Consider the following 15,077-nt stretch of genomic DNA (forward strand, 5'->3'; position numbering starts at 1 on the left):
TCTAAGGTTTCTCAGTTGTAAATGTAACATGAGTAAAAAAATTATTTTATTTATTATGAGAATATAAATTTAGCTTCTCATAAATATTTACTATTAATGTGTTTAGAAAATCATATTTATTTATGGACTAATGTCTTATTCAATTAATGAGAAGTATTTGATAAAAATGGTGCTTTAAAAATCATTTTCCAATTACTAATCAAGTCAGAAATGCTTAGAAAAGTCAGGATGGCTCATCTGAAATGCTCCTTTGGATATTATGCCTAGGCGTTTATAAATAGAGAAGACAAACAAAATGTACAAAAATCGTTTATTTCAATCCTATACTTCTTGACGGAATTTGAAATTAAAATTGCGCTCACACGACCAATTAAAATCTATTGCAACTATTTGGGGACTACTGGCAAGAAGAGTTTTTTCTTTTAGTCCCTCTTATTTTAAAAGTATTTAATAAGTGAAAACGGCAATATCATTTTTAGAGTTTGTTGAGAATTTCAAATACCTAGTCCCCAGAGGCAAGATTCAGCACGAGGAGTACCTAAGGCCTATCCGAGTTTTCAAAATAGTGCCCACATATACCATACTTGTTGAACAAATTCAGATTTATTGAAAGTAAACATTTACATTGGCTACAATGTTAGAACTATTACAAAGCTGGATAAAAGAGGCTTAAGTAGCAATAGAAAGCAAGTGCAATAAAAAGTGAATAGAGAAAATATTTGGCCTTAGTGATCTCTTGGCAGTATTTACATTATGTACATATTGTTAAATGTTTATAATAACTCTAAGGCACCAAAGGCTAAATAGCAGGTTGCAATACTATTTTGTGCACAAAAGTCAAGAAATTTATTGTAAAGAAGGCTGTATAGTTAAAGAAACATAGGCATAGCTTAATGTTTACATAAAGGAGTGGCTGCAGTTTTTAAAATCTCAAATGATACATTAAATATTGGGCGGGTTGAAGAAACTATTTTCAGAACATTAAATTATGTTGACTATGTAAATAAGCATATTTTTTACTGACTTGCTGGTAAATGTGTAATCTATTCTTCAACACAGCTTTTTCACACTCATGGATATGTTTTGTCTAAAAACTACTTGAATTCTTTTGACCTACAAAAACTTACCCTAATATATCATAGTGTATACAAAATCCCCAAGAAAAATTTACTGGGTAATAATATACATCAAATTTATATATAATGTGGCAAAAATTTAGCAGGCATTCAATGCCAAAACACTTGAATATTCAGTCTGCCATTCTGGCATAGCAGTTGGGTATTTTAATCCTTTAATTGTTTAGGGTGGACAATTGTTTGTGGCTTTGGTGAAAGGACATAAAATTGGCCCATGTAGAAAACCAATCTTAAAAGGAACTAATTATTTTCAAATTTTGCAACTTGAAACCCCTTCACATAACTCACTGGGTGTTAACTGTGTCATTCAACACTAGTGATTGAAATATCTGTATTAATGCATCGTCAAGAGTTAACTGACAATATCCATGTCCAGACTGTTGTATTATTTGATGACTTCTATTTGTGAAATTTTATTTGTTTCTTATACTGGAAACCCAATTTACCTTAACAAACAGTCTATCATTTGTCTTGAGGTAGTGTTATAATGAAGAATTCAGCAGGACAATAGAATAACATCATAATATTTTTAGTGTGCTTCAAGTGCCACCATGAAATCCACATATTTAGATGGTAGATGGTCCAAGGTTGAATTGGCCCTTCATGACATATTACATTACTATCTGAGGAAGTCATCCAGATTTTAATAAGGAGGTTGAGTTTTTCCTTAAAACTTTCTGACACCCCATGCCCTACTGCAAGTTATGGTATCATGGTATGAAGCACTGCTAAAATTCGTTCAGTGACATTAAAGATTTATAGACTTGCACATTAAAGGTTTCTTTTCTTTTAGCAAAGGGGAGAATAATTGAGGAATTTCTTTTCTAAACCCTTAAATTTTTCAATGAGAAATATTCAGAGCACTAACAATAGTTTGGGTTGGTTTCTTATATCACATAGTATTTGATAGAAAGTTTAAGGATGTGACAACTCTTATATTTAAATTTTAAATTTAAAAACCACCTTCAAATCCAACACTTGACTGAGATTTGCTGAGCAACAAAAATAAAAATCATTTCAACATAATTCAACCTAAGGCACCCAAAGTACCTTACCACAATGTATTCTGTAGCACTAGGTTCTATGTATATTATTACTTTTTTCTCTTCTTGAATGTTCAATCATTTTCTTCTCTTTTTTAATACAGTAGACAACAAAAAAAAAGAGGACAAATTATTCATAGTGAAATGTTTACAAAATCAGTAATGTAGGAAAAATTAGAACTAATAAATTAGGTTCTTCCTCCTCTACTTGAAGAATGAAAATAAATGATTGCCTTTGCTCTGTGGGTTAATATTAAGCAGTAATGGCTACACAATTAATATAACTATTACAAAGCATCAGTGAACAGACTTCAAATGATTATATAAATACAATACAATACCACATGTTCAGAATCATCAAATAAGTCAATAGATAATATCTCAACAGGGTAAATGAATCAAGGCATGATAATAACCTTTAAATTTCTAAATTTTAAGGACCTTCTTGGATTTTGGAAGCATGATATTCATTTATTAATGGTGTGTATTGAAATTAGATTCTTTAGAAATAAAGATAAACATCAGTATACTATAGTATTCTCAATATCAAAAGTTCAATGAAAAGAATGGCTCTACTTAGAATATTTGCTTACAAAGGTTCTGACACTTAATTTTTCGAAACAAACTTAAAATCTGTCATTCTGTATTGCAATGGAATTCAATTAATTATCATTAGAAGACATCTTATTTTATTACCATAAAAGATGTCTACTGTCTGTAATATTTAGTAGGTATTAAAACTATCTACTACTTTCCTTGCTCTGATAGGTGAATCTTGTTTTATTCTTAAGTTGGCAGTAGAAGTTTACATTATGCCAGTTTTTCCTCCTCTAAATCATCTTCCTTGCATCTTCCAAGTTACGCTTCCGGTTCCGATTCTAATACTATACTCCTTTCATCACTCAACTGTTAAGTCAAGTCTTAATGGATTAGGTCAGTGGTTTTTAAATTATGCTTGGAGGCACTATAGAGAGTTTTCAGAGGTGCCTCAGTGGTCCTATTGGCCAAGCAGGTGGGGTTCCAAGACCTCAATTTCCAAATCATGCTATTACATCTTCATATTTATGTCATATATAGAATGTCCCCCAAAATTAATTTGAAAAAATAATTTTGTTCCTTAAAAATGTTTTTAAACACAAAGGGATTTGGGAGACATAGGGAGTCTTGGCAGAAAGAAGCAAGTATCCTCTTGTCCCATGTAAAGTCTTCAAATATCTGGTCACTAAGATACTATATCTTGGCCCTACCATGTCAGTATTATCCCTCAGTCTGGCCTTGCGTTCAGAGGCACAAGTCAAAACAGATCAATGTTTTAAGTGGATCCCATCACAATGATTAACATCCCAACTACTTCAAGTCTACTTTCGCAGAAATAAGTGGCATATCAATTATTTACAACATAAGAAAACAAATGATTAGTAAATACTCCCTAAATAGCAAGCCTTAACAATGTGTATGACCTTCTTTCTCACCTTTTATGCCAAAGGAAATAAACACAGAAGTTATAACATTATACTTGCAAATGACTATACATTTTTATTTTTTTCTTTCTAAACAAATTAGAATCAGATATGAGCCTTGATTCAGGGTTTGAATAGAGTGGCAGACTCACTAATTAAACTGCTTTCATGAATGGCCTTATTCCAAAGACATCATGTAGGAAAACAAACACTGTCAATTAAAACTTGTAATGAATAAGAAGAACTTTAGGACCCAAAGAAACAGAAATGATTTTGATAAACACATGACTTTTGAAAGGAGAATGCTGAGAGCTGGTGTTATTGTTCTCTATAAACTTAGTTGTGTTCTTTTAATATAAAAGAAACTTCAAAGTTTGTCTTCTTTCTCAATACGAAAAAAAATAGCAGAGGTATTAGATGAAAAAATATAAAAATGCTGGTGTGGTATAAATAAATTTTAAAAATGTTCCATTGTAGGAAATAAAAAATATACACTGTTTGTTTAAATTCTGAGGCCTTCCTTTCCAACATATGATCACTTGAATATAGATTTAGTCTACCAGGGGTATCTATGTTCCCCAAATTTTACGACTTTTAGATAACAGTATAAAAGAGTTGAACTTTAACTCAAGGGAAAAATTCTTTAAACAAATAGAAAAATTGTTCACAAATATTTTCAGTGATTGGTGGTAAATTTGGCTCATATCTTGGTTTATGTCCAGATTTACTGCTTACTGAATATTATTTTCTGTTCATTGAATGAGAATAGAATTGTGGAGCTGTGCCATCTCTGTTGTCAACATACATATATGTGTATGTACACACATATATGCACCATCACACATTTTGATGCATGAATCTATAGATATGTATATTACATACTTTTGGGCAAAGCACTGCATCTAAGACCTATTCGTTTTTGTATAAAGAAAAATAACAGCAAAATAGGAAACATACCTCCCTAAAACATTCGAATGTTCATACCACTAATTATATAGCACATCAGAAAGTGCAAACATTATACTTATTGCAAAGTATCTTACAGATTTAGATGTCATTATAAAATGTTCTCAATTCTATTTTGGTACCCTAAAATGTCAGTATATAATACCAAATTTCCAATTAATATAAAAATATCAGCACAAAACTGTTTTTTCAATCTGTTTATTGTGTGAGCAACCCAAACTTCAGCTTAAGTGCTGTTGTAATTTTATTACTAGCTTCTATAACCCTACAATTGATAAATTTTATACCATTTTAGGTATTTAATGAGATACTTAGAAATACTAAGAAAAAATCAGTATTCAAAGGGTTAATTTTGTTCATAATAACAATAAATTATTTTATCATCTTCTTCAGTTCAAAATCCAGCTTTGAACCCGAGGAAGGCTTTCAAATCATGTTAATTAAATGGTGGTCCTTTAACCAGTAGCAGTTTGATTACCAATTACTCGAAGGATCTCTTTGTGAATGCCTCCTTCTTGTGTGTTAATATTTGCATCTCCCACTTGGCCATCTTCATAGCTACAACACAAAACACAGAAACATAAAACATTCAAAAATATTCAAAAAGCATTTAAATCAGCTTAGAAATGCCATTTGATATAAAATATAGCTCAAGGGAATCAATAACAAAAGACTTATTTCTTAGTTGTATTTAACAATGTGTTCTCATTACTAAACACAGAAAAGCTTGCATCACCAAACACGTGATTATTTTATGTCATGCCCTAACTTGCCCCTTCCTTCCTCTTTAACTTTTTCTAACCCCACATAAAGCACTGCCTGAGTTACAGGAAGCACCCCAGTGTCTTCGGCCTTGCAAACGTTTCCCACAGCAGTTGGTACATGAAGCCTACTGTGAAAGAACACACCAACTTCAACTTTATGCTCCTTAGGTTCTGGACTTCTTAACTCCACTCTTTTCTTCTTCTTCTTTTTTTTTTTGTGAGGAAGATCGGCCCTGAGCTAACATCTGCCTATCCTCCTCTTTTTGCTGAGGAAGACTGGCCCTGGGCTAACATCCATGCCCGTCTTCCTCTACTTTATATGGGACGCCACCACAGCATGGCTTGACAAGCGGTGCATCGGTGCACGCTGGGATCTGAACCGGCGAACCCAGGCCGCTGAAGCAGAGCACGCGCACTTAACTGCTTGCGCCACCGGGCCGGCCCCTTAACTTCACTCTTACTTCAATCTGATCAGTGACACTCTTAGAAATTACTTCACTTTCTGCCACTGTTCCTTTCCCATGCCTGCCTTCTCATTATTATTCTGTTATAATCAGTGCTGCATTTTTTTCTTATCATTGGTTGCTCTACTTAGTTTGACTATAACATGTTCTTATTTACGCTTATACTTCACATAAGAATGCAAGTCTAAGTTTAGCTAAGCAATAGAAGCAAAAATATAACATTAAAGAACAGCAATTACTAAGGCTTTTAGAAAGAAATAATTACATTTTGCGTGATAATTCATTTCCTCAAATAAACTTACTTGGGCAATAAGAACTTCCCAAGAATGAATTTTTAAACTTCCATGATAATATTCAGAGTAGAATAGGTGATGAATTAATTTTAATTCCTAAAAATTATTTCAAGACAGAAGCTTTAGAGAAGTGGTAATTACTTCAAAATAGATAACCCGGAGTGTAAGCACAGCGCCTCAAAGATCGATGTGTGCCACTGTCTTTTCCTCCCCATACTTAAATTCTCCTGAAATAGCACAATACAAGAAAACGAAACAGATGACATATACCAACGAGAACTTAGGTCCTTACATAATCGACTGCTCAAATACCTAGTGATAATTACATTTGTATCAAGTTTAAACTCCTAAGAATGACTCAAGGTTGCCTGTCTACTTGGTTAATTCTTACCATGCAAGTGTGTATACACAGACACACACACATATGTATTTGTATATGTGTGTGTATATATATACACACACACAAATACACACACACGCACATATGTATATATATATATATATGACACCCAATGGTGAAACATTACTGTAAGGAAAAGAATGGGCTATGTGGTATGTAGACCAGTTATAAATATTTTCTTAGGAGATCAAATTGTTAAGTGCTCTGTTAAGAACTAGAGAATGTACGAAGTGAAATGCTTTAGAATTGTCTAGATCTAATCAGGTGTTTTGTGGCAAACTGTGTAAAGATATATTTTATTGAGCAGGTAAAATATGTTAGCCTGGTTTTTGTATAAATCTTGGCTACCCATCGGACCAAGGGTAAACTAAGCCATCTATAATTCTGAGCCAAGGCTGGAGGCAACCCAGCTTGAAGGTTCTGCCCAAGGGAGATAAAGGTGTTTTACCAAGCCAATTGGGCTAGTTCCTCTAGGATTTAGATTACAGAAAACAAAAGAGACCAACAAAAAGAGAATGGAGCAGACACAAAGAAAACCACAGTGCTTGGAGAGAAGTAGGGAGAGTGGCAGGTCTTACTACTATTTTGGTTCTTGATGGCTTCCCAATTTCAGATACCAGTCCACATGTATCTCTACTCTAAATTTCCCAATATGCATTTATGTTTGTTCTATCTCTATGAAATTTTGGTATAGTCAATACACCTACTATGTCCTCTATACTGTGGACATAACATTGAATAAGATATGCTCAGCTTAACTGATACCCAGGCTACATACTATCATCTCTATTGTTTACAATTTAAAGTTGACCTTTGATTAAGATGGTCTATAAAACATTATAACTTCTAATTTTTTCCTCAACCCACTGCTATCATTCTTCTGACCCTACTAGTCTACTGAAAAGTACTGATAACAGTTGCCCATGGACTCCTAGTTGATGAATTCAGGAGATTTTATCCACTACATCTCCAGAATGCAATATAGCTGACTGCTCATTTTCTTGAAGCTACATTATCTCTTCACTCCCTAGTTGGCCCTTGATTATGAATTCTCAATCTTTTTCATTGCATCCTGGCCTCCCATTTCAATGCTGGTTTTACCCACAATTCACTCCTCGTGTTCTCTCTTCTTATGATTACAAACTCTCAATTATCTCAATCTCTCCCATTGTTTTAACTATCACCCACATGCTGATTCCTAAACTGTATCTCCAATCCTTACATCTTTCCCTAACTATAATTTTCCCACAAAAATCACAAATGTAGTATACTCAAAACTGAACTTAATTTTTTACCCTAGGCCTGCTCCTTTTTACTCTATCAATATCTCAGTTTGAATTACCATCATCTGCCCACTCTCCTAACAAGAAAATTCAGTCACTCTTAGCTTTCGCATGTGCCCAAATCAATAAATCATCAAGTTATCTTGCTTCTATTTTCCTAATTATTCCCAGCTGCATCTTCTCCCCATCTGATGCCAATACCTTTATGACCATTCATCTAAATGAGTGATTTTCAAGTTGTAGGTTGTGTTCAATTAGTGGGTTTTGAAATTAATTTACATTGTCCAGGCTAGCATTTTTCAATGAAATTAGACTAGAATAGGACAGAGAATATTGACTATGCCACACAAAGTAAGCACTGCTTTTTCCCAAGTCACAATGTCAAACACATTTCTTTTTGTAGTGAGAAACACTGACCTAGATATTGTAACAACATTATAACTATCTGGCTCCACGCTTATCTCTATCATCCCTCCTACAAGACTAATCTCTGCCCTGCTAGAGTGATACAAATGGCCTCCACTTCACTTGCAGAACAAAATCCAATGTCACTGGCATGGCATACCAGGATGCTTCATAATTCAAACCTGAAGTTCCTCATCCCTATGTTATGTCCCATCACATCCCTATCACTCTATTCCACAGTCAACTGGAGGAGTTTGCTATCCCCAAATATTACATGATCATTGACACTTAAAAAGCATTTGAAGTTAATGGAGAGGAGATGAGACTCACAATCTTTAAATAAACTATAGTAATTTAAGGCAGAAAGAGCATGGGGGGAGGAGAGAAGAAGAGCGAGAGACTGAGATTGAAACTATAAAGAAAAATGCCAATTTTTCCTTTGTCTATGAAGCCCACAAGGAAACACAACAGTTGTGGGTTGAAGGATAAAACTGGCCACAGGCATTCAGGTGTCTTAAACGATGAAGCATGTATTATAATAAAGGAAAAACAAACTACCATTTAATATGGTCCACTGGCAGGGCTTGGATACACAAATTACTAGTGGCATTAGGGTAGTTATACAATATGGCATACAGAATATTTTGTGGCTATTTATTACTACAGCAGACAAACATAGGTTGTTAATGTTAACAGTGAGGTTCATCTATGTCCAGAAAACAAAAAATCCAAAAAAGAAATAGAGCAAGAATGATATCAATAGGCAAATGATACACTTGATGGGGGCTTTCTGAAGAAGGAAAAATGACACCATCTAAAAGGAGACAAAAATTACTTATGTTCCCAGGAGGATAACTAAAATTTTAATAAAAAATAAACCAATTTGCTTTAAAACCTATGAGAGAGGGGCTGGCCTGGTGGCATAGTGGTTAAGTTCGTGTGCTCTGGCCTGGGGTTCACGGGTTCGGATCCCGGGCGCAGACCCACACACCGCTTGTCAAGCCATGCTGTGGTGGTGTCCCATATAAAGCAGAGGAAGATGGGCATGGATGGTAGCCCAGGGCCAATTTTCCTCAGCAAAAAAAAAAAAAAAAAAAGAGGAGGATTGGCAATAGATGTTAGTTCAGGGCTAATCTTCCTCACACACACATACAAAAAAGTTATGAGAGAGAAAATAAGGCAATAGATGAAATTTAGCTGTCTGGAACTCTTGGGTATGTTAGGAAATTTCATGGATAAAAACTTTTGATTGTACTGACAACCTTTATTTTCAAACCGACATGGCAGCTTTGTGATAGTTTCAAGCTTGGCACATGTCTGTTTTCTGACTCCCTAACTCTAGGACCCAGTAATGAGGCACTGTTTTTCTTTAGCAATAGAGAAGAGAAATTCACCGTGAACTGAATGATATCCAGCACTTGTCCAAAGTCCTGTAAGAAATCTGATGCTGTAACTGCACTGTCTACTCCACAGCCCACATATAATCTCTTCACTAAGTTAGACCATTCGGTCTTTTTGTCACTGCTTTCATTCAGTATGTATCAAGTGTTTCTGCACAAGATGTGAGATTCCCAAACACAGACAGAATTTGCATTTTACTAGGGGAAATAACACAGTTATGCAAATAACTGTAGGACAAGGCAGCCTGGGTGGTACAAAGTCAGGGTGAGCAAAACCCAGAGTAAAGACAGATATCATGTCTGACTCAGGTGTCAGGAAAGCTATCATGGAAAAGGCCATGGAGTAAAGCCTTGAAAGACAGACTAAAGGCCGAGCTGGTGAGAAGGCCAATCAATTGAACTGAATGAGCAAAATACTGGGAAAAGCAACTCCAAGCTATTTTCAAGAAACAGCTTGGATAATAATTTTATTCAATCAGTGGTTTGTACTGGTAATTGAAGTAAGGTAAAATGGGCTCTATGTTGCAGAATGCCATGTCTTTATTTGTTAATAACTCCACCTGTATGAGCAAGGAATAATCAAAACTCCACTTCAGGAAAATTGATGTGGTATAAATAGTATGATCTTAAAGTTTTATATGCACAGAAATGTAGGCTATACACCAAAAGATTAACTGTAGTTAACTCTAAGTGGGGATATTATGGGTGATTTTTTTCCTTTTTGCTTACCTTTGATTTCAGTTTCTGTACATTGTGTAATAATGATAATGCTGAATAAATCCGGCATTATATAAAACAGATTGGGAGCAATGAAGAAATCAGAAGCATAGAGAATAACTAGTAATCTTTTGGTGTACTCTGGGGGAGAGAATGAATGATATAGGCATGGAAACAAAGGTATTGATAGGAGAAAACAGTGAAAAGATATACCGGGGAGCTGATGACTACAGTGAAAAAGGAAAAGAAACTGAAAACTACAACTCAGGTTTGAAGTCTCTCCCAAATGTAAAATCACTGCATAGATTGGGGAAGTTGAGAAGCTGGTTAGAAAATTTAGCAATAATGGGTTCTACTTTGTATATATGGATTTTAAGGTATTAGCAGGCTTTTCAAGGGGAAATATCCAGCAAGCAGTTATAATATGGGCAATACAGTCATTCCTATTTATCTGCCAAGCACTATGCTAGGAACACAAAGACAAACAAGCCACATAGCCCCTGACCTCAAGAAGTACACAGAGTAATGGAGAAGACTATACATAGAAAAGTACAATCCGATGATAAACACATGCCCGGGGCATTATACAGTAACACAAAGCAGCAGCACAAAGGAGTCAAGGGAAGTTTCTGGGAGCAGGGAAGGCATGCACTAAGATTTAAAATAAGAATGGGAATTAGGGCCGGCCCCGTGGCTTAGCGGTTAAGCGCGTGCACTCCGCTACTGGCGGCCCGGGTTTGGATCCCAGGCGCGCACCGACGCACCGCTTCTCCGGCCATGCTGAGGCCGCATCCCACATACACCAACTAGAAGGATGTGCAACTATGATGTACAACTATCTACTGGGGCTTTGGGGGCAAAAAAAAAAGGAGGAGGATTGGTAGTAGATGTTAGCTCAGAGCCGGTCTTCCTCAGCAAAAAGAGGAGGATCAGCACGGATGTTAGCTCAGGGCTGATCTTCCTCACAAAAAAAAAAAAAAAAGAATGGGAATTAGATGAATAGGTATGAGGGGAGAGAGCGGAAGACAGAATCCCAGTTTAGTGGAGAAAGGAAAGAGCAAAAGCATGAAGTGTGGAAGTGACAGCACACAGTTCAGGCCGTGGAGCAAATCATCTTGAGGTGAGAAAGGGTGGGCAATGAAAAATGGTGGGCCATGAGGCTGGGGCTTGGGTCTCCTTGACCTTCCAATGGTGGCACTGAAGAAGGACGAAGGGCTGAGGAGACAGCTGGCTCCCTTTGTAAAGGAGACTGGACTTCATTTTACATTTTACAAGCAGTAAGCAGCTGCTAAAGAGTTTTAAGCAGGGGAGGGATGCGGCAGTTTAAATCCTGGGAAGATATCTGGGCTGCAGACAGAGAAACTGGATTTATTACAGACTGGGGATAAAGCAAAGTTCCCTGATCATATCAGTTTGATGTCACCCAGTGTGATGTCACCCAGCTTCACTGAGCCATAACTGAATGTTTTGTCTTCTAACTTTATAAATAAGTTGTCTCCTCACCGTGTTCCCAATCGAACATTATTCATCTTCTGCAAAATCATGATGAAAGACATCTCTTATTTCACTTAATAGCCATTCTACAGTTCTTCTTTTATAAATTTTTCTTGTATCTGCCTCTTTATATATATTTTAAACTTTGACCTAAAATAAAAACCATATATAATCCTAAAATATTTTCCTTCTTGCCCTTTTTTTTTTGTTCATTCATTAAAAATTTACCAATAAGTAACTGTGCATCAGGCACTGTGCAAGGTGATGCACGGGAGTTAAAGACGAGAGTAGGAATCTTCCCTTCAGGAGTTTAGGTACAAGGTAAGTAAGGTACAAGGAATAAACTGAATTTTAAATGGAAGTTCTGCAGTGAACTGTAGCAACACCAGGAAGAGAGATTAATTTTGATTAGGAGCTTCACAGAAGAGGTGGTATTTGAGCTAGACCTTAAAAGATGAAATAGACTTTGGATAGGAATTCCTTTAAATTTATTTATTAGCACTGAGCTCTGCTTGACTCAAGAACCTGAAAATAACCCGTCGCTTTTCTGCAGATGGTCTGCTTTATTTGTTCCTTTCTGTTCTTAAATTTCTGAACTTCTTGAAATGTTCTGAGAAATAGAAGGAGGTACGTACCTTAAATTTATGTAATAGACAAAATATGGAAAGAATTCATTTGCAGATCAGCCTGCTCCACACTAAAGCATTAAACATGTAGGTTGTAACATCAAATAAGCAAGATATGCAAACCTAGTGGTTCTTAACCTTTCCCTGGTCTCAGACAGTTGAGGGAGAACACATACTCCCATCTCTAAGAGTTTTCACTATGGCAGTGGTTGGGGGTGACGCAGCATGGGGGAGCCCATGGCACCAGATAACCCATTCTGTTAACTTGCCAAATCATCAATTCCCTTCTCGTGAATTTTATTATTTAATCCTATTTATGAAAAGTTTTCCTCTCTAGCTCTAAAATTCCCATTCACTGTGAAATAAACATTTTTGTTGTATATGACTGGAGCACAATATGTCCATCAGGTTTTCACATCCCTTGTTTCAGCCCAGTTTCTAGCCATTTTTAAAACAGCTGCCTTATTTCTACACATTGATCTTCATGTCTTTGTACACACGTGTCTCAAGGTCAGCAAGGAAATCAACACACAAAATTGGCTGGAATCTGTTTATAATATCTGAATTATTACATTTTGCCTGAAACATTTATATTTAATTAAGTTTATTCATTTTTGAAACTTTCCAACAAAATTTTTTCAAACGTCTCATTCTTTCTTTCTTTTCTTTCTTTTTTTTTTTTTGGTGAGGAAGATTGGCCCTGAGCTAACATCTGTGCCAATCTTCCTCTATTTTGTATGTGGGACGCTGCCACAGCATGGCCAGCAGTGAGTGGTGTAGGTCCGCACCCAGAATCTGAACCTGCGAACCGGAGGATGTGAACTCAACCACAATGCCACAGGACTGGTCTCCTCTTTTTTTTTTCCCTAACAGATATCTTCCTTTAAATTTTACTTTCTATTTTTTCTGATACAGCAGTCTGTTCCCTAAAATGTCCCCCCAATTTTTCTCTCATTCTGTGTTGTTTACTTGTTGGGAAGAATGTGATTAGGATATTAAATGACTTTTATTATCTCCTTCACTCTGGAAATCAGATTAGCATAGAAGTTATTTTAATTTTTAATATTTTCACTTAACAGATAAAAAAAGGCAGCCTCACTAATTTATATCCTAGTCATCAGGCTAAGCTTCTAACATAGGGGATCACATAATGCTAAAAAAAAAAAATCAGAATAAAATAAGAATAGAAAATGAATTTCTGTCTGATTATGGTCTATTTGTGATAATTCACTTCTTGCTCATCAATTTATTCTTTCCTAGATGTTATCACTCGCTCAGGAGGCACAACACTAGTAGAACTCTGATTATATCTTTTATAAAGAAAGAAACTAATGGTTGTAATTAGTATGTATATTCATTAGTGAATGGATGCTCCTTTTGATGTGTTTTGAATCTTATCAATTTTCCTTAATTAGGCCCTTCTCTCCTGAGAGAGCAGAGAGAAAGGATGAAATCTCATTTGTGTTTATAAAGAAATGAAAATCATTAACAGAATTTTTTCCTTTGTATTACTTGGAAAGTATGAGTGTACTGAAAGTATTTTCTTCAGAAGGTCTTTACTCAACTTCTTTTCTTATGAAATGCAGAAATTCTTCTCTCCAGTAAACACACACATCCAAACACATATCCCTACAGATTTATTTTACCTATAATTTATATAAAATTTCAAAGAAATAATACTAGAAATGCTTACTGCCTACTTACATGTCTAAAGTTGTTTATTTAGCTCAATAAATTTGAATTTTAGCAAGATGCTAAAAGGAGGAGATTAATTGATTAATGTCGGGCTAAGGAACGGGCTGTGGAGTTACTTTCCTGTCAAAATCTTAAGGTCACTCAATGAAATATCTTTGTGACTGGGAGTGTCTTTTGGAAGGCTAATCTTCTAACAGTGGATAATAGTCAAGACGGTCAAGAAAGAAGGGAAAAAATATCTAATGAATGCCTTTCCATGGAGATCTGCATTGTGCTAACTTAATCCAAATAATAAGCTTAAAAAGTAGGGTGCCGATAGCTTTCCTCGGAGCCTCCAGAGTCACATGGCGCCCTTCTCTACCTTGCATTCTGCCCCAGGAGGCCGACCTGTATGGAGTCCGTCAATATGCTTCCTTGTCTTCTAATTTCTGGTAGGGTTTGGCCAATGGGGAGCCCCAGCAGGACACTGGCAGGAGGGCAAGGTTAAGGTTTCCCTTGGTTCCAGCCCCATATGGGCCCCCTGGGCTGCCTACGTCCCTCAACAGAAGGCCATGACTCAGTCAAATGTGCTGAACTAGAAAGGGCTCTCCTACCAGGTTCTGACCATCGCTTCTTGCTCTCGTCCTTTTGGATCTGGGATGTATAACAGCTCCAGTGCCACTAGATCCAGGTTACTACGCTAGACCTAAGACCTATGATTCCCCTATAACCACACCTTTGTAAGTAATCTACTTGTGGATGATAGAAACGATCATATTTATCATGGGCCATCAGCTTCCTGTTGGGATTCTGACTGGTACAGGTAGATATCTTGTTTTATTGCATCTACAGAGGACACAACATTGTATCTACTGATGAAACTTACAGAGGTTATGCAATTCGGCTAATGTCACCTTACTAATAACTGGGAGCCTGGACACAAACTGTCTGA

At 36.0% G+C, this 15,077-nt stretch overlaps 1 protein-coding gene across 3 annotated transcripts in view; it reads right to left on the reverse strand.

Moving 5' to 3' along the window:
* Positions 1 to 428: 428 nt before the first annotated feature.
* PARP8 (poly(ADP-ribose) polymerase family member 8) overlaps positions 429 to 15,077 on the reverse strand; it is a 170,364-nt gene continuing 155,715 nt past the window's right edge. For 2 of the 3 annotated variants that reach the window (XM_058564109.1, XM_058564108.1), the window contains exon 27: positions 432 to 5,163. In XM_058564109.1, coding sequence (XP_058420092.1) covers positions 5,061 to 5,163 — 103 coding nt within the window. In that variant the 3' untranslated portion in view covers positions 432 to 5,060. Of the gene's footprint in view, positions 5,164 to 15,077 lie in introns of all 3 variants that reach the window. The other variant, XM_058564110.1, reaches the window with a different exon arrangement.

This window comes from Diceros bicornis, chromosome 20, assembly GCF_020826845.1.
Source record: "Diceros bicornis minor isolate mBicDic1 chromosome 20, mDicBic1.mat.cur, whole genome shotgun sequence".
Classification (NCBI taxonomy): domain Eukaryota; kingdom Metazoa; phylum Chordata; class Mammalia; order Perissodactyla; family Rhinocerotidae; genus Diceros; species Diceros bicornis.